The 22533-nt window shown below is 35.5% G+C and overlaps 2 protein-coding genes across 4 annotated transcripts in view; both read left to right on the top strand.

The window, feature by feature from the left end:
- Positions 1 to 22533, top strand: part of LOC142349947 (pre-rRNA-processing protein TSR2 homolog) — a 127222-nt gene that overhangs the window by 39446 nt on the left and 65243 nt on the right. The window lies entirely within an intron of this gene.
- LOC142349946 (uncharacterized) overlaps positions 1 to 22533 on the top strand; it is a 47135-nt gene that overhangs the window by 14458 nt on the left and 10144 nt on the right. For 2 of the 3 annotated variants that reach the window (XR_012760857.1, XR_012760856.1), the window contains exons 3-6: positions 1297 to 1583; positions 2134 to 2490; positions 6984 to 7303; positions 10348 to 11274. Coding sequence is in view for 1 of the 3 variants with exons in the window: in XM_075401805.1 (XP_075257920.1) it covers positions 1297 to 1583; positions 2134 to 2490; positions 6984 to 7303; positions 10348 to 11300 (1917 nt within the window). In the remaining 2 variants the exon portion in view is untranslated. Of the gene's footprint in view, positions 1 to 1296; positions 1584 to 2133; positions 2491 to 6983; positions 7304 to 10347; positions 11604 to 22533 lie in introns of those variants that run through there. The other variant, XM_075401805.1, reaches the window with a different exon arrangement.

Genomic DNA, 22533 nt, shown 5'->3' with positions numbered 1-22533 from the left:
TCCTTAGGCCCACTATTTTTATAGTTTTATCTACTCTTGCTGTATCAGTTGTTTAAATAGTGTTAGCCTGTTTAAATTAAATGGTATTAGATTGTATAGGAGATATTTTTTTTCATTCTTTTGTCTGCAATTTATTTGATATATTGCAGCTCTGAGATTCTGCAGGCAGACGTTTAAAAGCTTTGACTGACTATTACCTTCTGAAAAAAATCTAGGTGCCGCAGTTTTACTATTAAACATTTTTTTGCCTTTTTAATACTCGGTCTCTTTTGTCTTTTTCTCCATTAATTTTATTTTTTCAGTAATTGTAACTCGTAGTTGTAACTCATTTTGTGTAAGTTATTTCCAACAGGAGAATTATGTCTTATTTTTGTCCTACTTGCCGTGACTCCAAAACAAAAAAATACTCCTAAATTTTAGTATCCTTTTTCTTGAAAAATTTAGTTTAGTGTTTAAGAATTTTATCTGCCTATGATTTGACAAAGTCTTTTGGTGCAGAATTGATTGTGAGTTCTTGTTTTTTAAGACTAGTATAATGAGTTTTCATGAGTAGTTGAGCATGCTAAGATTCTCAAGCTTCGTGTCGGTTCCACAATTCTCCGGCTATGTTTTTTATTTCTTCGTCAAGATTTTTGTTACGACCAAATGACTGCAAGTACGGTTTTTTGAAGTTCTCAGGCTTCGGGTCGGTTCCACAATTCTTCCGGCTATGTTTTTATTTCGTCAAGATTTTTGTTATGAACAAATGACGTCGCAATCACGTCAGATCTGCCTTTTCTTCTTTCGTTCATGCAATTTCAACTGAATTGCGTGCGGGACGTCATTTTTCCCTCTTAGTGGAGATTTTTTTGTTTTGGCGTGATTAAATATTTGGTCACACGTGACTTGCCTCACTCTCAACAATGACTTCCTCACTCTGAAATTGACTTTTCTTTACTTTAATTCAAAGAGATAAGGTCAAATGAGTGCGTGTCACTCTATGTGAAAGGTATAGGAGGACAGCTATTACAAGCAGCATTAAGTTTAACAGATTCTTAATCACAATATAGCATCTCAGCATTTTTAATAATTTAAAAGTTTGTTTCTTTTTGAGACTGCAGGTCTACTAAGGTATTGCGGCTACTTTCTGGCAATCTGCAAGCTGTGTTTGAACTTAATTCTCAACACACAGCAGCCGTTTGAAGTTTTTTCCTCATTTAAAATGTATCTCAAAATTAAAATTTTTGAAAAAAGCATTTTCAGCGGCTTGTTCTGGATCGATTTATTTAAGTTGATTGATGAAAACTGCTTTTTTAGGATGACTGTCTGTTTGCCCACGACACGCTAGAACTTAGGCAGGAAGAAGAAGAGACAGAAGAGCAGCTCTCAAATGCCTCGTCCTCCCATAACCAGCTCATCAACAGTTCTGGCACAAATGGGGGCAATGGCAGACAAGGGGGTGCAACTGGGGGCAGTGGTGGCAGTGAAAGTGGGGGTAGCCCCATATCGGCAGCTTCTGGCTCTTATCACTCGAACCAACAGCAGCAACCCTCACACTCAACCCCCACATCCAACCAACAGCCGCCAACCAGAATACTATCAAGGTTAATATTCAAACTGTCCGCCCATTCAGAAATTTAAATTTTTGCGGTCATCACAAACTAACACGATTTCACTTTCCCCAACTATATGCATACATTAAGATAACTGCCGGAAAACGACAGTAGTTGAAATCTTCGACCATGCATCATATTGAAGATTGAAAATAAATATTGAAATGGTTGCTTCTGCTAATTACTGGTGGTATCTCAAAGCCACGAGAAGACACGAGATTTCCTGCCTGTTGCAACTGACAGTAATTGTCAAAAATGGCAACTGTAAAAGCTGTGAAATGGTACATATAGTTTGGTGCATTAGAACGATTCCAAATATCAGTTACCCGAATGTAAGTTCAATTCAAATTTAGGCGAGAGAGTCCTGAGATTTCTGCATGTTTAATTGCTCTCGGACGAAGTTGAAGCAATTATTGAAATTTGATGTTCTTCCTGTTGGGGTGGGTTGAATAACTCGTTGGTTATGCAAGAGCGGGAATGGTCGAAAATTCAGTGCAAAATAAGATTCACATAAACTGTGATTTTTCCGTTCTGATTGCAGATCATTCGCTAACAACAGCTCACTCGAAAACATCAACAATAATGGCAATGGGATGCAACAGAGAGTCCACAACGGAAACAACCACCATTCAGGTCCACCGCCATGCCACGCCTTCCAGAGGAACGGCTCCTGTTCCAGAGGCAATAACTGTCAGTACTCACACGTACCTCGTATGTCCAATCTGGCCGGAGATCTCAGTGATAATTCCAGTGTGGTCAGTGGGGGGCTCGTCATTGGAGGTGGGGGAGGAGGTCAAATGGGTGAAGGTGGGGGTGGGATTCTGGGCTCCAAGTACAAGACGGCACTGTGTCATGCGTTTCAGAAGAATAACAGATGTGCAAATGGGGATACATGCAGGTATGTATTTTGGAACATAGTTGGTGGTGGTTACCAGCCATTTAATATTATAGCCTTAGATTGGTTCTTACATTTAGATTTGACAGGTCATCAAAGGCCTTGATAATCCTTGTCAAGTTATGCCTTGAAGCAGATTTCAATTTGATAAGAAGCTTTTTTATTCAGTTCTAAGAAAAGAAAACTCCAAATTTAGAAAAGAAGAAAAAGCTCAAAAAAGTGAAGTTGTTAGAAAATGAAGTTACCTCCAGTACGCTGTCTACGTGGTTTGATTCTGGGGCCAACTAAGTCTGTTACAAATAGCAAGATCGGAACTATGCGTAAAAGGGAAAATTTTGTTCCTCAGGGATATTAATCTTATTAATAGCCGACTCAGCTTCTCAGCCGGCTGTTATAGCGCTCTTATTTTTCTTATTAATAGCCGCGAAGTGAGCGGCTATTATTTGAGACATCGTGGTTTTTTACAATGCAGAGAGTTTGAATTGTACTGTCTTTTTTTAAGATCTGTTCACACATTTTTCAATGACCTTGATCTTTCAAAACGGGATAAACAGGTAAAGCCCAGCGGGCAATAAGTTTCTTTAGATGCCCAAAGTGTGCTTTAGTAGTACTACAAGTGCTTAGAGTGGTGCATCTGCTCGGATGGCTTCAATTTAAGGTTAAAAATTCATTTTTAGGAGTTTTTGGGCTCAAAATGGTGCACTTTTTCATTTTTGTTGAGATTTTTTGAATTTTTTGTTTGATTAGTCTTAGGTTGAAGTATTTAAAAGTTGATGAAGGTCTTTGCGAGACGAAACTACTTCTTATGACCATTTTATGAGCTATAAGTTTTGGTACTACAAACACGCAAATTGACTAATTTTTGCAAATTCTTTCAAGTTTTTTGAAAATTTTTGCCATTTTTTTTTAGTTTTTCCAGCCTCAGGGGACAGGGAATCTCCTTTAAGGTTTGATAGTAAGTTATTACATAGTTTCTAGTAACAATGGAATGCTTTTCAACATTTTAATATCTCGAAATTTTTATAGCATTTTTTTTCAAGTTTTCCTAAAATTTTTCTCAATTTTTATTTTTGTTCAGCCTGAGGGGCCAGAAAACCTATTCCACGGTCTGATTTAAAGTTACTGCATGGTTGTTAGTGTCAATGGAATTGTTTCCAAGTTCAACATTTCGAATTTTCAAAATTTTCCAACGGTTTAACATTTCGAATTTTAGAAGTTTTCAACATTTTAATAAAACGAAGTCCTATTTTTTGATGAAAATTTTTCTAAAAATTATTGTCTTTTACCTAGTTTGTTCGATATTTATGAGCCAATGAATTTTTCAAGGCTTAGAATTGGGTTACTGGATATCCTCTAGAGTAACATAAATGGTTCTGTTGATATTAATATCACAATTTTTAGCAACATTCCTTTAAATTTTGTAACTGAGTTTAATTTTTTTTGTGTCTCATTTTCTGAGTTAATCGATCTTCAATGACCAATGATTTTTTTTGGGCCTTGCAGATATAATACTGGGAAAGCTTCAAGAGTTTTAGCAATGATTATTTTTTTGTTTAGTTTGTTTGATGTTTTTGGGATAATTTTGTTTGTGTTTTGGCTGGCCTTGTTCAATTGATCTGCTGGTCAGGTAGAGTACTTCGAAGTGTTTCATTCAATTCTTCCGAATGTATTTCAGGACTTGTCCAGCTATGTTTTTTAATTCGTCCTCTCCATCGATGATTCTTACGATCTGACATCTTGGAATTGACTTTTTTAATGACTCACCGACTTCTAATGCTTTGCAGTTAAATTTTGTGTGCGTGACGTCATGTCTGCTTTTAGGTCAATTGTGTCACTTACTTAACTCAAAAAATGACTTCTGAACTCGCTTAATGATCTTAAAGAAGGTCAGTAGGGTGCTGTGCAAGTGGGGCCAAACGTATATGCCCTAATTCTAGAGGAGTACTGTGCTTTTGATTTTGATTATTAATTTTGAAAAAGCTCCTAGGGCTTTTTCTTTATAGAGCGTATGTGTCTGGTAAAAATGACAGTCCGAATCTAGCCGAAAAGTCTAGTGGTCTTTTAAAAGACTGGTGATCAATCTGTTTATCTTATTTCTTTAGTTGTTTCAATTCATGGAAGGCCACAAGCGTCTATTGCGGCTATTTTCCGGAAATTGCAGGCTATGTTTTTTACTTCGTCCTTCTAAATTTTTTCGCTTTACCTTAGTTCACAGCTTGTTCAACATTTTGCGTGATTTTTTTTGGACTTTTCTAGGCTAGTTTAACTCTTATCTCATTCTGCTATGTGTTTTTAGACAGCATAAGCTTTGTGTTTTTACTCAGCAAAGCAATTCAAAATGAACAGAGTTAGTATCAAACGAAATAGAAACGGGATAAACCCATGAAACCCATTTTTAGATGCCCGTTACTCAAACTTTGTTCTTAGTTACCATCTCTAATGCTTATTGGTATTGATACTAGACCTTGTGTCGTCTCACTCCGAAGCAGGGGTATGTTCAGCTTCAAAATGACATCAAAATAGTTTGCCTTTAAAATTGTCCGTGTGCAAATTTATTTTTCATTAGTTTTTTCTCTTCTTTCAATCGCGATCTTGGTTATGAGAATCAACGGCGGCTGTTTTCCGGCAATCTGTCAGTATCTTTTGTAAAACAGTGATGGTGTGAAATTCCCTTTTCATTGATGCGAGTTTATCTTCAGTTTATGCCAGTTCTCTTAAAACCCGCTCTTTTTTCGGAAAGTTTTCCGCAATGTTTCTGTAGGCATGGTGGTCTTATGATATTTTTTGTTTTGTGTGAACTATTTGACTTTTTTTACTTCCTTGCGCTTGACTTCATCTGAACATATCTTTTAAAAGTTTTTACAAGTTAACCATCCGACTTAGCAGTTCTTACAAGGTAGACATGCGACTTACAATTTGTCATAAGTTTGCCAATCTACTTACATTCAACTTAACATCTCATCATCCCATAAGCGTTTATGTTGTCGAAGTCTTCAATTGCAAGTTTTGGCAAGATAAGCTTTCTGCCGAAAATGAAGTATAATATTAGAACAGTAATGTTACATTTGAGGTGCAAAAGGAATCCACCAGGTGAATAAGCAAAATTGATAATTAATAATTGCGGTAAAAATCAACATTTCAATCTAAAAACTTGCAGCTGCTGAAATTTGAAGAACTATAAATTAAGCAAAAAATGAAATGGTTTTTATTTGGTGTTTTACTAAATTGATCCTATGCTGATAAGAAGCAGTTAACTTAGCTGAAGGGAACAAAAATTGTAATTCAGAATTTCATTTTGTGTAAAAAATGGTTGCCTCAGGCCGGCAACTGTGTCTTGTCTACATTTAGCATTACATGGAGAATGTGCTCTAGGAAGAACCAGTGTGATCTAAGCTCGACCTGCGCGATCTTGCCGGAATCTCAAAAGTTAGCCATCCCGCTTGCAAAGTCTTAGTATTTCAAGTTAAGAATTCAACTAGCAAGTTTAACCCCCAACTTGTAAATTCTAAATTAATCATCTTTTGTAAATTTTGTATGATCTTATAAGATAACCATCCCTCTCGACCCGGATTTTCAAATCAGACTAAAAATTGGTTTAATTTATAGAAAATAGGTTACTTTCAGTATATTTTGCTGTCGTTTAAGAATTTATGCAACAGTTTACCGACTATTATAAATCAAATCAAATGTGGGCCGAATTTGATCACCGATTTATTTCATCATGAATCAATCTATAAAACATAAGATGGTTTCAACTGAGTAAAACTACAATCCCAACCTAGTAGGCAGTAATCAAACCCCTTGCTTGTTTCACAGCAGTTCTTGCGATGCTAGTTGCCTGTTTAAGGAGTTTGAATTGTATTGGAGCTCTGTTTTCCAGACAATTGTCTAGTTTTTTAGGTCAGTCTGTCGACTTGGTTTTGGGGCTGTTAATTATGTTTCTGCTTTTCAATGTGATACTCAAAGGTTATTATATATCCACTGTTATTTTAATTTTTAAATTCAAAAACGATGTCTGTACTGGTTTTATCTGTAAATCGAAAATCTGAATGCAATTTTTATTGAGCTACAATTTTGAGTAGCAATTCTACGCAAGTTCAAATTGAGTTCGTTATTGGCATATTGTAGTTGTTTCAGATCATAGATTTCAACTCTAGTCGAGAGTATTGAAGAAAAAGCGTTCTTTTGTTGGTTAAATTTTCTGATATTTGTTCTAGTGATCTAAAAAGTGCCACTGTTGTTATATTGTGCGTTTTTTGCGTATTTGCCATGGCAAGTCGAACAAGCGTTTAGTTCGAACCATCAATACCAAATTGAGAAGTGAAAACTTGATTGATGATCTCGTTGTTAGCAGAGAACTATCAAATACAGAAACTTAAATTGTGCTCGAATAATTAAAAAACCGATAAGAAAAATGCACAGCTGTGGTGATAAAACAAAGACAATAGTTTTTGATTGAATAAGACAATAATTGAGCAAAGGATTTTTAATCGCAGGTACGCGCACGGTCTATCAGAGTTGCAACCTGCGCCTGAAAAAGCGCCACCCGCCCCTATGGATCCGAGCGACCCAAAGTACAAAACGAAGCTCTGTATCAAGTTCGAAAAGGAAAAGAAATGTCTAGCGGGGGATAACTGTAACTTCGCGCATGGAATTGAGGAGCTAAGGAATCGAAGTCCGGAGGATGAGCAGAAGGTTTCAGACAGGTACAAAACCAGTGTGTGTCAAATTTACCTGGAGAAGGTCATTTGTCCACGGGGACCGAACTGCACCTACGCACATGGGAGATTCGAACTGAGACCCATTGGATTCAAAGGTAGATTTTTTTTCTTTTTTTCACATTGATTGTATAAAGCTTTACATATAACGTAAAAACTCTCGCAAGAACATCAAAAGATTGTAAGTTGTCACAAAGTCTATTTGATCGAGATATTTTTTAGATGAACAAATGTAACCACCCAGGTATAGGCTCTTTTTCATCCAAGATAGGATCTTTTTCATATAAGATCATTTTCGTAAATCATGAACTTAATTAATGACGATAAACGGTTGAATACGATAGTAGATAAAATTATTAATTGCACATTTATACAGCAAAACCTGTGTTTACAATTCAGCTTCGTTGAATTCTGATGGCAGTGGGATAAGTATAACATACGTAGGAAGGTTCATGGAAGAAAGCTTCGGGCTTTGTATATAAGAAGTTTTGGCATTTCAACTGTGGCGCTGCAGACTTTCGTCATTCTAAGACTTGCTCTTTGGTATTTTTATGTGTAGTTCAAAGTTTTAGTTTCAATGATTACTGAATTATTGAATAGGCGCACTTTATTCAGGGAGGGTTTGGTTGGGTCCTTCGTGAATGTCTGCTTCAAGTCGGTTCCGGAGTCTTCCGGTTGTTTTTATAGCTGCGAAGCTGTAAGCTGAGCGTAGCTATATTGCGGTGCTCTTGATTTTTTTTTTGTTTCGTCGTCTGACGCTCTTTTTTCGTTTTACATTTGTTCACACAGCAAAGCTGAAAAAGTCAAATATTCTGAATGACTTCTTCCTCTCACTAACAACATTTGCGCGCGTGACGTCATTTCTCACTCGCTTTAGCGGAGGTTTTTAGGTTATTTGCGTGATTAGATTTTGATCATACGTGACTTACCTCACTCAATAAAATGACTTTTGCACTTTAAAACTTGAGTTTAATTTGAATTTGTTTAAGGTCAAAGGAACTTATATGTGCAGTTAAGGTCCCTAATAAGAGGCTTCTGTGGAATGAATGTAACAAGCTTTATTAATTAATCGCTGAAAGTTTTTTAGCCTAGTTTTTTGAGCGGAGTCGATCTTTTTTCAATTTAGATCTGTATCTGTTTCTATCTCTATTATATGGCACGCAGGTCTATTCTTTCGCAGCTATTCCGGCAATCTGCCGGCTATGTTTTTAAGATCTATTCCCACATTTTCATGATTTTTGAAGTCAAACTGAAGTGATGATTTTGGTCACGCCGAAACAGGATGTGCAGTGAAAAAGCAAGCATGAAATTCTGTGCTCTAATTTTAAATTTGGAACAAAAATTAGCTTTCTCGCTAGTGTGTTTTAATCGCAGCGGAATTTTGACAGTGATTTTTACTTTTTTTTCTATTTTTAATAGCCGCACAGCGATAGCTGAGGCTATTATTGGCCTTCTCTTGGTTTTTTTTTATTTCGTCGTCATGATTTTTGTTACGACCATATGACGTCACAGCCATTTTTTGTTCATTCATTCATGCAATTTCAACTGAATTGCATGTGTGACGTCATTTTTTGCTCTTAGTGGAGCGAGTTTTTTTGTTCATGCGCGTGATTAAATTTTTGGTCACACTTGACTTACCTCACTCTCAAAAATGACTTCCTCACTTTGAAATTGACTTTTATTTACTTTAATTCAAAGAGATAAGGTCAAATGGTTGTGTATCACTCTAAATTAAGGTTATTTGTGATCAGCTAATAGAGGCAGCAATAACTTATACAACTTATATTTTAATCAAAATATAACAGATCAGCCTTCAATGAAAAGACGAATTTTTTTGGTCTGTCTTTTTTACTGTTTTTTTTAGACTGCCGATCTACGAATCTATTGCGGCTATTTTCTGGCAATCTGCCAGCTATGTTTATCTGGTTATTAATTGCTCTTGAACGAAGTTCATAGCAATTATTGTAAACGTGTTGGTCTTCTTTTTCATGCAAATTTTTCGCTGGACCATTTTGCGCTTTTCTTCAAGAAGATTCTTTGACTTCTCAAGTGACCTTTTCACGCTTTCGTTCTTCATTATTGAGTGATCTCTATTGCTCTCACTCCAAAATAAAGCTTGTTGCTAATATAAAGTCGGTTACCGCATAGAAAAAAAACGGTCTCACGGACGAGTGTTCAGTGCATTTGGCTATGGATCGGGAGATCAGTGGTTCGAATCCCGGCGGCTTCAAATGTTTTTCTACCGACCTGTCGTTCAAGAGCAATTCTTCCGACATTAGTCGGTTTGTGTTTTTTCTAATGGTTTCTCCAATCTATTCATAGGTCAAGTTTTCTTCGTTTAGTCAATGAAATTGCTTTTAATTGTGTCAGGACTTGTCCTGCTTTGTTTTTTGTTTCGCCGTAAGAGTTTTGTGACGAGCATATGACGTCACAATTACTCCAAATTTCCCTTTTGTTCATTCGTTCATGCAATTTCAATTGAGTGACGTCATTTGTCACTCCTAGTGGAGCTAGTTTTCTGTTCATTCGCGTTATTAAGTTTTTGGTCACACGTGACTTACCTCACTCTCAAAAATGACTTCCTCGATCTGAAATTGACTTTTCTTTATTTTAAGTCAAAGAGATGGTCAAAAGAGTGTGTGTCACTCTAATTGAAGGTTATTTAAGAGCAGCAAATGAAACCAGCAATAATTTAAAAAGATCCTTTATCAAAATATAACATATCGGCATTTAATAAAAAGAAGTTTCTTTTTTGGTCTGTTGCGCTTACTAGCTTTTTGAGGCTGCATATACGGAGCTATTTCGGCTATTTTCTGGCAATTTATCAGCTATGTTTATAGTTCAGCTTCTCTGAATTCCGCCTGCAGAGGGCTAAGTATAGCATACGTGACTCTGCTTGAAGACAGTGAAAAATATACGAACGGTTCAAGATGTTAAGTCAGAATTTGGAAGTGACTTCTGCAGAGTCTTAGATTTTAAGACTTGCTCTTTCGTACTTTAACGTGTAATTCAAAGGTTTTCTTTTGTTATACAGGACCATTGAATTTTCAGCTCTGAACTGTAATGAATGATTTTGATTCAGACTTGCATGAAATATTGAATACTCCTAATCATGGGTGCTAAAGATTACATGTTGCTTCAGGCGATTTTGACGCAAAGATAGCTGACAACCCCAGATGGAAATGCAATTTGTGCAAAGCGTGGCACGAGACGAACAGATGCAAGAATGGCGATGACTGCAGTTACGCTCATGGCGAGAAGGAACTGAGAAGTGAAAAGCCAGGACCACCTGAAGTGCGAAGATTCAAGACTGAACTGTGCAAGAAGTTGTTCACGCAAGGATTCTGTCCTCAAGGATCTATATGCACGTTCGCCCATTGTGAGAATGACCTCCAACAGAATAGGAATGCGGCTCTCTCTTCAAGCTCCAAGACGTCGCCCATATCAATGATCGGATCCATGCAATCAAATGTCGGTTACTCCTCTGGTTCCATGTTTGCCAACGAACAGAACAATTCAATGGTGTCAGGAGGCTTCAAGATGACAACGGCAGGAGGTCCAGGATTGATGGACAGGTCTAGTCAAATGGGAATGGGAAGTGCCTCGGCGTCCATGCATTCGCCGACCATGATGGGAACCAAAAGTGCAATAATGGGAAGAAGCGGACCAAACAAAGACGTCGAGATGTTCAGTGATTTCCTCGAGTTTATGAAGTTGAAGGAATCCGGTGTCCTTGATATGCTAAAACATGCTGCTGGAAGCTCTGGAATGATGCCAAGACCTCAGACTGGAACCACAAATCCACAGATTCCAACTGCAATGTCTGCCGGAGGCTACTCGAACGCTTTAGGAGGTGCCAGTCCATTTATGGGTGCTCAATTTTCCAATGCCGGAGGCTTGGCAGGTCCGAGTCCAATAGATGCTCTGGGTGCGCCGGTTGCGGGTGGTGTTATTCCTATGAATATGAATGGGCAGGCGAGTTTGGGTGCTTCGGACTCAAGGATGGTGAACTCTGGCATGACTAACAATGGCCTCATGGATTTCTCCCCAATGAACCCTGGGCAAATGCGTAAGCGAAAATACGAAGCATATTAGATATAATATTTGTAACTGACAAGATTACCACGAATGCGTATTAATCTCCTAATTCACAGAATAGAAATGAGGACAGATAAGATTGCCCCTTTGTTAGAGTTATTGTCTCGCTATTTCAGGTTTGTTAATCAGTAATCCATCGACTGTTCTTGTAGATAGAAAGTATCTCTTTGTTGCATGTTTCATTTCATATACTCTTAGCTTTTTTCCTGTTTACTCCTTTTTACTATAGAATTTCACCTAACCTATCGAGTAACGTATATTAATAACAGGAGAATTGTTCTATTTTGAAGAGTTGATAATTGGTTTTTGTTCGGATCTTGTATTATTATTATTGTTTACCTCAAGAGGCCTAAAGACAGTCTTATGGATTTAAGAAGCCTAAAAGTGGTTCTCAATTGTCCATGTTTTTTTTCGCTTTATTAACAGTTTTGTGGCTTTGCAGTTTTATCCTTTGTTTCATTTTTTCGGAACGAGAAAATGAGCGATGACATACAGGCTGTGAAATGTCAAAACAACTCTTCTTTAGTTAAATAACTTATCTCAAACAATGGTCGCTGCAATCATTTGGTTTTGTTTCTTTTTATTCAATTTGCGCATACGGCTGATTATGGATTTCTACAATTTTCTATTGCATGACAAGTATTTCTACAAAGGGTCAACCGAAAAGTGCGCGGAATACAGTTTAATGAGTCAATTAAAAAATTCGAGTCATATGAAATTTAATAGCACCATGGGCCTCTAGGGTTCCCGCAGCTACAATCCAAACCATTAACCGTCTTTTGTGAACAACTCGTCCGACGTTAGTGGGTTATGCTTGATTCTCATTGAGAGATGTTTTGAGAAGTCTGCACCAATATAGTTTAATGTGTATTTAAAAGCTCTCAAACCAAGTTTGTGGCAAGTTTTTGAGTTCTTTTGGCATTTTTTGCTTGATGGTTTTCCATCTGCCCCAATGACTTCTTGTCTTGATAAATGCGATAAACTGGTAAAATTCGGTGCATCGATTTGGTGTTCAGTTCTAAAGCTTTTCTAGTCTTACAAGATTGCTGCGCAGTTGTTATTTCATCGCTTAAAGAGCCTCCAACGTATTGTTTTTTAACCCCCATCATTCTCCTGCTTTCCCTATACCACTTTGCACCCAGAAAGGGTATTCTCCCGAGTTAAAGCTAGTTATATGCAAAGCCAGACGCATGCTAGTTCTTTCGGAGAAATTGTTCCGACTTCGGGTGACTAATTGCTGTGAGTAAAAAACGAAATACTGTGACTGGTCAAGTTTTTCACGCTGACTAGAATTGTTGTTTTCATAATGTTTGTTTTTCAAACTTACTTGCTACAATTTTACTTTACAATCAGTTTTAAACATATTTTTTGTTGTTAGGTGGCATTATGCCTGTTTAAACACCGATTCAGAATTCCTCAAGTTTGCGGATTTGATTGATAGAAATTGTCAAATTTTATATCAAAAATTTGCAGAAATTTCTGCTAAAAAAACTAGAATTCTATTTTTCGACAGAGTTTACATACCTAAGATTTCTTTCATGATGTACAATGAACTTGTTATTTTTTTTCTAATGTTATTGGTGAAAAGAAAATTTGCAGAAGCCGAAGAAATAAATTGGTTAAACTGCCAAATTAGGACCGGAGAAAAAAATGATTTTTTCGTATACTTGCTTAGAGAATACGTAGTTTTTCAAACCGATACAAGTTTTTATAAATTGGTCTCGAACGAAGTTTTTGTAAGCGTTTGTCTTTTTAATGCAAAATTTTGCTTGACCGTTTTCTTCTAGAACATTCTTTCGATTTCACTTCTTGAGTGACTTTTTCACGCTTTACTTTTTGATTTTTTGAGTGATTTGAATTGCGAGCAGTCAGAAATGAACGCTTTTGCTAAAATAAATCCGATTGTGACCTATGACCTTACATAGCCCTGTAGAGTAGAGGTTTACGTCCCCGACTCTCATCCGAGAGGTCGCGCGGTTCGAATCCTTCACCATTCTGCCTTTGGTTTTGGCACCATAATAATTTCCAGCCCCTTCTAAATTGTTTGCCTCGACAGTCGTTCGAGAGGAATTCCGACGTTAGTCGGTTTATATTTTGATCTTCTGTTTTTCGGTAAGAGGTTCTGTCTGAGTTCACCGTCCAAAATCAAGGGATCTCTCAACTTCTCCATCTGATATCAATGCGTCAATTTTCTCTCTCGGATGTTCTATTCTAATAATTTGGGAGTACATTTTTTGATTTTCTTTCAGGCCTCTTGTTCTTCACATATTTATCCTGTTGATGTTAATTTTCATAACCTAGTCATTTGAAAAATTTACTTGAAATAGTTAATGTTTTTCAATCTGCATCAGTTGCATCAATCTATACATTTAGTTATATATTTCGGATTCAACTTACTCAAGATGCATCTTTCCTTGATTTCATAACTTCTTCAATCGTATTGAGACTTAAATAATCTATTTATTTATTCTTTCTATCTTGTCCCTGGCTTGCAACTGGTTTCTTCTGAGTGAATGTTTGTTCAAATTTGAAATCTGCTGCTTGCGAATTATACAGATGTACACTTCACGTGCTTAGATATGTTATATTATCACATCTACAAATCCTATTTTTATTCATTATTAATCTCTCAAATTCAAATTTTGTTCCCTCATCTTTTTCTGTATTTACAGTATATTATCATTGTTTTTTTTCCTGGAAATATCTTTCTCTTTCATATTTTTCCTATCTGTTATGATGTGTTACATCTATTCTATTTGTTGCTTCTCAGTTGTAGCCTGTTATCTTTTGACGTGGGGGTTAATTAATAACGTGAAGCTATCAAAATTTCACGGCAATGTGTGTAAATAATTTCCACCTAACGTTTTGTCATTCACCGTTTCTATTGCTCTCAAATCAAGTTTTTTAGAAGAGGTATTAATAAATGGAGCAGCGCTGTCTAATCATTTACCAAATTTTAAGACATCACAATTTTTTCTACAGACATCAAAAATCTCACGATAGGAATTGTACCAAATATGTTCAATCAATGTACATCAGCGTACATTCAATGAATTCTTAACGCCAAAGTAGCTAAATTGTAAGATATTGTTGGTCGCAACTTGTAGTTGGCATAAGAAGAAATTCGAAGAGTAAATTTAGGAGAGAATAAAGGAAGAAATGCTTAAATGACAAAAGTGAATATCCAATAAACAAAATTGAGGAAATCAGGTATTTTTAATTCATCAAATCCTTTTTTGGACATCAAGCTACTCCTTACCCTCAAACGAAGTTCAGATTATATATTTCGGTCTTGTTGGTCTTTACGGTTTGCACAAACTGGTGCGAGGGCTAACTTCTCAAAGAATGAAGTTTCTTAAAGTTTTGTTAAAGCTTTGATGCTCTCTAATTGCACTCTGTACTGCACCCGCTCTTGTCAAATTTATGGTATGAATAGCTGGCTCTACCATTTTGGGCGAACAGACAAAACAGTCCCGGACAAAGCAGTCCCAAATAGCAAAATATCCCAGACAAAATAGTCCCAAGAAAACAGACAAAACAGTCCCAGACAAAACACTCCCAAATAAATAAATATTTCCAGACAAAACATTCCCAGACAAAATAGTCCCAAGAAAACAGACAAAACAGTCCCTGAAAAAAGTCCCGGATAAAACATAGAGTCAAACATATGCACATCAATTAACAAAGAACCCTTTAAGTTATTCATATGATTGTATTTCTTTCAACAATTATTATGCTGATACAATTTAGTTTTTGCCAAATTGTGTATTTTGAAACAAGTTTTTTGTTTAGTCTCAATTCGTATCAATTAAAAACATGCATTCAGAAGCTTAACTATTAGATTATGTTTGTTAATTGTTTGTAGATTATTTTTACAATAATTTGAGTATTATTTGTGACTATTTTGTCTGGGACTGTCTGTTTTCTTGGGACTATTTTGTGTGGGAATATTTTGCAATTCGGGGCTGTTTTGTCCGGACACGACCATTTTGTTGTTCCCCAACTTAACAATTCACGAGGTTCCCTAAACTGCCTACTAACAACGCCAAACCTTTGATAATAATTTGAGATCAATTCCTCCGAAGATAACCAATGTGTTTTATGTGCTAAAATAATCAAATATGTTGAAATATGAACCGCATTTATCAGAATTTTACTCGTACCACTCAGGTATTTTTTCTAGCTGCGAACCTGTAATCTGAGCCAACTATATTGCAGTACTTTCGGTGTTTACTCTCGCGGTTTCGATCACGTATTCATGCGGATCTTCAGCTTTATGTTCGTGACGTCATTTGTTACAATTATTCGCAGAGAGTTCTTAAACGCATTTCGCGATTACTCCTGGATCATAAATGACTAACTTCACACTCTAATTAACTTTCAACACAAAATAAGAACTTCTATATAATGAAAGCTGTTAATAAAAAGGCAGTGCTGTCGGAATAAAATTAGAAATTTTCTTTTTTAAAAAATTGAAATGGGCTCTACAGTTTGAATAGGAGTTTCAATTTAGATGTCTATCTGTTTCTGTCTATATTCTAAATCTTCTATCGATATTCCATATCTTTACTCAGAGCTATATTTGGGAGTTTGCTGGCTGTGTTCGTTTACTTGCCGAGGAAAAAACATTTTAAACAAATGATCGATTTTTTACAAATGAAGTGCTGAAGCATTGAACTCCAACATCTTTTGCGCTGCTATTGAAAACCCGATAATAATTTTGGTTTCTATCTTAGCTCTGGAAAATGTAGATTATTGTACAAAATGTTCTCATTTTGATCAGAAATTTTCTTGTTTTTTTTTTAAAAATGAAATGGGCTTTGAGTGTGAATAAGAGTTTCAAATCCAGATGTCTATTGTTTCTGTCTATTTTCCAAATCTTCTATCTATATTCCATATCTTTAATTCAGAGCTAGATTTGGGATTTTGTTGGCTGTGTTGGTTTACTTGGGGAGGAAAAACATTTTAAACAAATGATCGATTTGTTACTAGTGAAGTGCTGAAGCATTGAGCTCTAACATCTTTTGCGCTACTATGGAAAACCCGTTAATGTAATTTTGGTCTCTATCTTAGCTCTTGAAAATGTAGATTATTGTACAAGCGTTCTCATTTTGATTAAAGTTTGTGCGATGAGCAACTTAGCAAGTTTCATTTCTTATTTAGTTAATTAATAGCCGCCGTCATTCTCAACGGCTTTTTATTTAGGCGCTCTTCTTTTTTATCGGAATTATTATTCGTTCAGACGGCGTTTTGACCTAAAATTGAAAGTGTAAAATTGCCGTGTGAAATATTTTTTTCCTGAGCTAGGGGAGTTTTTGTTCATGCGCTTCGATCTTTTCGACTTCGGAAACTTTTAGAATGACTTTTCGACTTCGGAAACTGTTTTGTGACAGAATGTAAATAACCATTTTAGCCTTTTTTTGTCCATTTGGCCCAGTTTTTTAGATTATATTTTACTTTTTTCGTAGAAATAATTTTTAATAGAAGCGGTATTAATCTGTGAATCTCTGAATTTGATACCACAGTGTTTTGAATTTGATACCACAGTGTTTTTAGAGCCTAATAATTCGTTATCTTTTCGACTTCGGAAACTGTTTTGTGACAGAATGTAGATAACCATTTTAGCCGTTTTTTGTCCATTTGGCCCAGCTTTTTAGATTGTATTTTACTTTTTTCGTAGAAATAATTTTTAATAGAAGCGGTAATAATCTGTGAATCTCTGAATTTGATACCACAGTGTTTTGAATTTGATACCACAGTGTTTTTAGAGCCTAATAATGCGTTGTAAATTTTAAGTGAGCACATATTTCCCAATTTTTGAAAAATTTTGTGGCCATTTTTAAATTAATTTCTTCAATTTTGGATCTCAAAGCGGATTTTTTCCGTTAATCAAAATTGTCAGAAGTCAATATATATATATATATATATATATATATATATATATATATATATATATATGGCATTTTACCTTTGCTATTTCATGCATTAAATGCCTCTTTATAATGTGAGGTTTTCTAGTTTTATAGAATTGTACACTTGCTTGCCCGGTTTTGGCAGTGTTTGTCAAATTCTTTTTGGCAAAATACTTGATTGGTTCCAGTCTTTGAACCATGTTTCTGCATTTTAATCTGTACAGAGTGATAGCTATAAATTTTATTTTTGCTAAATTTGGAAATGCAATTGTTTTTGTTTTCTAAATTTGATTTTTGTCTTTCAAAAATCAAGAGCTAGTCTGTTTTTCATGTTTGTTTCTGTCCTTATTCTCCTAGCATTTATCAGTCTATCATTTTTCCGATACTTATAGTTCTGATCAGCTCTGCTTTTATCAGTGGTTAAAAATAGTGATGTTAGCCTTTTTCTCAGATTTTTATTTTATTTTGTTTGCGATTTCATTTGATAGTGCGGTACTGAGAATTTGCTTGAAATGTTTAAATTTTTTCAATGATAATTACTTTCCAATAATGTTTTGATTTCTGAGTTTGATATCAAATGATTTTCTCTGAATTGTATTCTGTTTCATTGTCTTTTTGTTAATTTTAAGGTTTTTCAACTATTTTTCTGATTTTGTCTTTGTGCGATTTTTGGCAAATTACACTGTTTCATTGAATTTTTTGTAGTTGAATTAAAGTCTCTTGCCTGAGGGCTCTTATTACTAGAAGTGATGCTAGTTTTTTTTCGCTACAAAGTTCTTTCTATGCATATTGACAAAATTGAGGAGTTTTACACAATTTTTGCTCATTTTTCTTCACAACTATGTTTGTGAGTTCAATAAGGCTTGATTGATATTTTGTGTTTGTTTAACTTGTTCGTTTGTATGTGTACTTTTTTACATGGAAAATAAATTGAATTTTCCTAATTTTTCATGATAATTTTTTCTTGCAAATTTTCTTTGCTCTTTGACTTAGGGCTGTTGTTTTCTCTGCATCGATGGATTCGGCATGGAGGTATTAGCTATTTGAATGGCCACTTTTTTCGGGAGAGATGACTTCGAGTTGTTTCCGGAATTCTCCCGCTGTGTTTTTAATTTGCTTTACCTTTTGATCACGTTTTTCGTTTTACATAACTCACGATTTTCACGATTGACTGCTGACTTACCTCACTCGCTTTTTCAACTGAATGGATTTTGAATTCTTTCATCCATTGAATAACGTAATGTAGTAAATACAGTCAAAGGCAAAAGAGCAAAATAAAAAAAACTGGATAAACCGATAAAGCGCGGTCATAAGTCATAGTGCATCAGGTTATCCGAGTTCATTATAGCGATTGCTAGCTAATTAGTATTAAGCTTAATAGTTCAGTTTAGAAGCTGAGTTAAGTATAGTTTAAGAATCTAACTGAAACTGCACGTCAAATTAGAACACTTTTTGACACTGAAAAAAAACAAAAAAAAATCGGTCAATTTCTATCTGTTGTTTTTTTTTCTGTTTCAATCCCAATGTGCATAAGCGCATCAACGGCGGATATTTTCTGGCAATTTTCGGACTATGGTTTTAACATAAGAATTGGAGTGCCATTTCTCAGACAACGCTTGTAAGTTAATGGCCGAACTTACGTTTTCGTAAGTTCATTATGTGATCATCAGGACAAAAATTATGTTCGTTTTTTGTGTGATTATTGTTCAAATTTAGAAACTTTTGCAAATTCTGCAGTTAGTCTTTTTGTGTATATAGATTGAAAAAGAGTTAGCCTTGCTTGAGCGCAGCTTTCTTTGGCGCTCTTATTTTTATTGTTCCCTTGAATTTGAAAACGAAGCTTTTGAGCAAGCGCGCATTATCGATTCTCCTGTTTGATTGATTCCTTCTCACGACAAACAAAACATTTAATGGGAAGGTGTTTTTTTGCACAAGAGTATTAGTGACATGATTTCAATCGCGTGTTGTTGTTTGCATTTTGGTGTCCATTTTGGTGGATTGGGACAAAACAAGGTGTTAGATCTCAAGATAAATGTCTAGTTTAGTCAAAGCTTAGTCGGTGTCAAAATTTTGGCTTGACCGTTTTTGCGCTTTTGTTTTAAAATTTCTTGTGTGACCTTTTGACCCTTTACTTCTTGATCTTTGCTTGATCTGAAGTGTTCTTATTCAGAAATCTAGCTTTTTCCTAAAACAAAAGCGATTGTAAGATTTCAAGGTAATCGCAGAGGCCAGATAGCCGAGTGGGCAATGATTGAGTCAAGCACGCCGTAGGTCGGTGGCTCGATCCACTGCCTAGTCGGTATCTGCTCCCATAAAAGGTTATCTAGTCTTATCACCATCTGATTTAAATTGCCTTTTTTCTCAGTCTGCGAAGCAAGTGTTTTAAAATTTTTGTTTCTCTGGTCTTGAACGACGTCATAAGTTTAACTTTTTAGTCCTACAAAACTGGTGATTTTTTGAAATTTAGCTTTCTGGTCTGCTGAACAAAAACAGTGATAAAAATGTCAATAATATTTTTGTTTTGAACTGGAGTTGTTAGGAGTCCCCGTATCAGTATTAAGTAATTAATTTGTGCCATTTTCTTAGTTCTTTTGCTCTCAAAAGAAATTATTCGCAACTACGTTAGTGTTGTTGGTTTTTCGTACCTCCATTGTGTAAAGAGAACTTCTTAGATTTTAAACCCCCCCCACACTTTTTTTGCCCCTGACCCAATATGTCTAGCGCGCCTAAGTTTAAGATAACTAGAACAGCTAGAGCCGGCTCCACGTCAGCCTATTTTTCACTTGAAATACATGTGAAAAAAATTATAATTGCTTGATTGGTTCGGCAATCATTTTTTTTTCTATTTTTTTGCTGGAAGCGTGAGCCTTTATAACTCAATTTTGCTGCTAATTCGAAGCAATAAGGAAGGTTATCTAGAGCTCTAATTAATTGATTTGTCGGGTCTTCTCTCCCATCATACCCCTGCTTTGTGGTCATAACGTATAGCCAACCCCCCCCCCATCATAGTAATTATGCCATAATGGGGGGCTATGATGGGAAAGATCCGATTTGTCTCTCAGAATAGGATAACCTTTTTTAAATATCACCTTTTTTGTATCAATTGAGCTAAACAACTGCGTAAAGTTCTTAAAATAATCATTACAGCCTTAAAGCAAACAATTTTCTTGGAAGCCCAATGACGCCCGATTCTAGATCCAGGATTGAAATTTGCGTTTGTTCCTCCGTTATTTTGCCATTTCATAGTAAATCATAACAGAAATATGACACGTGTACTCGGGAGGCACATATAGTACAGATCCCTATTAACAGAATTTGAAAAACAATTTGAGTGATTTAACCAAATCTTATTTGGAATCGAGGGAGGTAACTTTGAAGCTCAACTGTGGAGATTACAACAGGTACACAACAGAGGCCACTGCTCTTCTGATGAGACTGCATTCCGTCACTCGGGTAAAAATTTCTCCCGTGACAGTAACAAGAAAAGTCATATACCAATCACAAAGCATAGTTACGCCACGGTTTGAGGTTATTAAAAAATATTGTTCAACTGCGGCATTTTCAGAGAAGGTTTTTGGTTTTAACTGAACTTTGTAGGTCCAAATGGGTGTTTGCGCATCTATTAAAAAAAATTTTACTTCTGGGAGCTTTTTGACCGTATAATGCGTATATCAGCCTTTAAAATGCAATTTTGAGTAAATTTTGTCATTTTGTTCGTAGCTCTGTACGGGGATTTTTTTATTAATAGCCGCGAAGCGATGGCGGTTATTATTGGCGACATTGTGGTTTTTTACATTTCAAAGAATTTGAATTGTATTGGGGCGCTGTGTTTTTTTTAAGATGTGTTCACACATTTTTCAATGACTTTGATCTTTCAAAACGGGATAAACAGGTAAAACCCAGCGGTAAAACCCATTAAGTTTCATTAGAGGCCCAACGTGGGCCTTAGTAGTCCTTCAAGGGCTTCGAGTGATGCATCTGCTGGAATGGCCTTAATTTAAAGTTAAAAGGTCATTTTTAGGAGTTTTTGGGCTCAGAATGGTGCAATTTTTCATGTTTTTGTATTTTTTTGAGTTTTTTTTGTTTGCTTAGTCTTAGGTTTAAGTTTTTAAAAGTTGATGAAGGCCCCTTGCAAGACAAATTACTTGCTATGACCATTTTATGAGCTCTATGTTTTGGTACTACAAACGCAAACACGCAAAATGATTCTAATTTTTGCAATTTTTTTTAAGTTTTTTGAAAATTTTTGTCATTTTTTGAGTTTTTCCAGCTTCAGGGGCCAGGGAATCTCCTTTAAGGTCCGATAATTGGGCACTGCATAGTTTTTAGTAACAATGGATTGGTTTTCAACATTTTAATGTCTCGAATTTGGCATTTTTTTCTATAAAATCTACTTTAAGATTTCCTAAAATTTTTGACAATTTTTGAGATTTGTCCATTCTCAAGTGCGAGAAAACCTATTCCGCGGCCTGATGAAAAGTTACTGCATGGTTGTTAGTGTCGATGGATTTGTTTTCAACAATTTAACATTTCGAGTTTTAGAAATTTTTTAAAGTTTCTCCAAAACATTTGTCTTTTATTCAGTTTTTCTTGCCTCAGTAGCCAGGAAACCTCATCTAGGGTTTGATAGTATGTTCTTAAATAGTTGCTATGTGGCAATTGAATTGTTTGCAACATTTTAATAGAACGAGTTTCTACTTTTTGAAATTTGATATTTTTAAAAATTATTGCCTATCAATCTTTGAGCTAATTATTTTTTAAGGCGTAAAATTTGGTTACTGGAGACACAGAAATGATTTTGAAGATATTAATATCACAATTTTTAGCAACAGTTCATTGAAATTTGCAATTGATTTCATTTTTTAAATTTTTTTCGGTCATTTTCGAGTTAGTCGATCGAAACGGCCAATGATTTTATCGGCCAATGATTTTTTTTCAGGTCTTGCAGATATAATGCTAACCGATTTCAGAGACAAAAATTGGTTTTGAAGGTATATTTAAAGGGATAAAATTTTGCTTTAGGGGTAAAAGCTTCAAAAGTTTTAGCAACGAGTATTTTTTAGTTTATTCGATTGTTTTAGCTCCTCAGTTTTTTGAGGTGATTTTATTTGTTTTAGCTGACATTGTTAAATTGACCTGGTGATCAAGAAGAGTTCTTCTAAGCTCTTCATTCAATACTTTGAATTGTTTTTCAGGACTTGTCTTGCTATGTTTTTCAATTTGTCATCTCCATCGATGATTCTTACGACCTGATTTCTGAGAATTGACTTTTTCAAGGACTTCAGTGACTTCTACTGCGTTGCAGTTGAAATTTGTGT

This window comes from Convolutriloba macropyga, chromosome 11, assembly GCF_964194025.1.
Source record: "Convolutriloba macropyga chromosome 11, txConMacr16.3, whole genome shotgun sequence".
Taxonomy (NCBI): domain Eukaryota; kingdom Metazoa; phylum Xenacoelomorpha; order Acoela; family Convolutidae; genus Convolutriloba; species Convolutriloba macropyga.
Note: the sequence above shows the minus strand (reverse complement) of the source record. Positions and strands in the feature narration are given on the sequence as shown.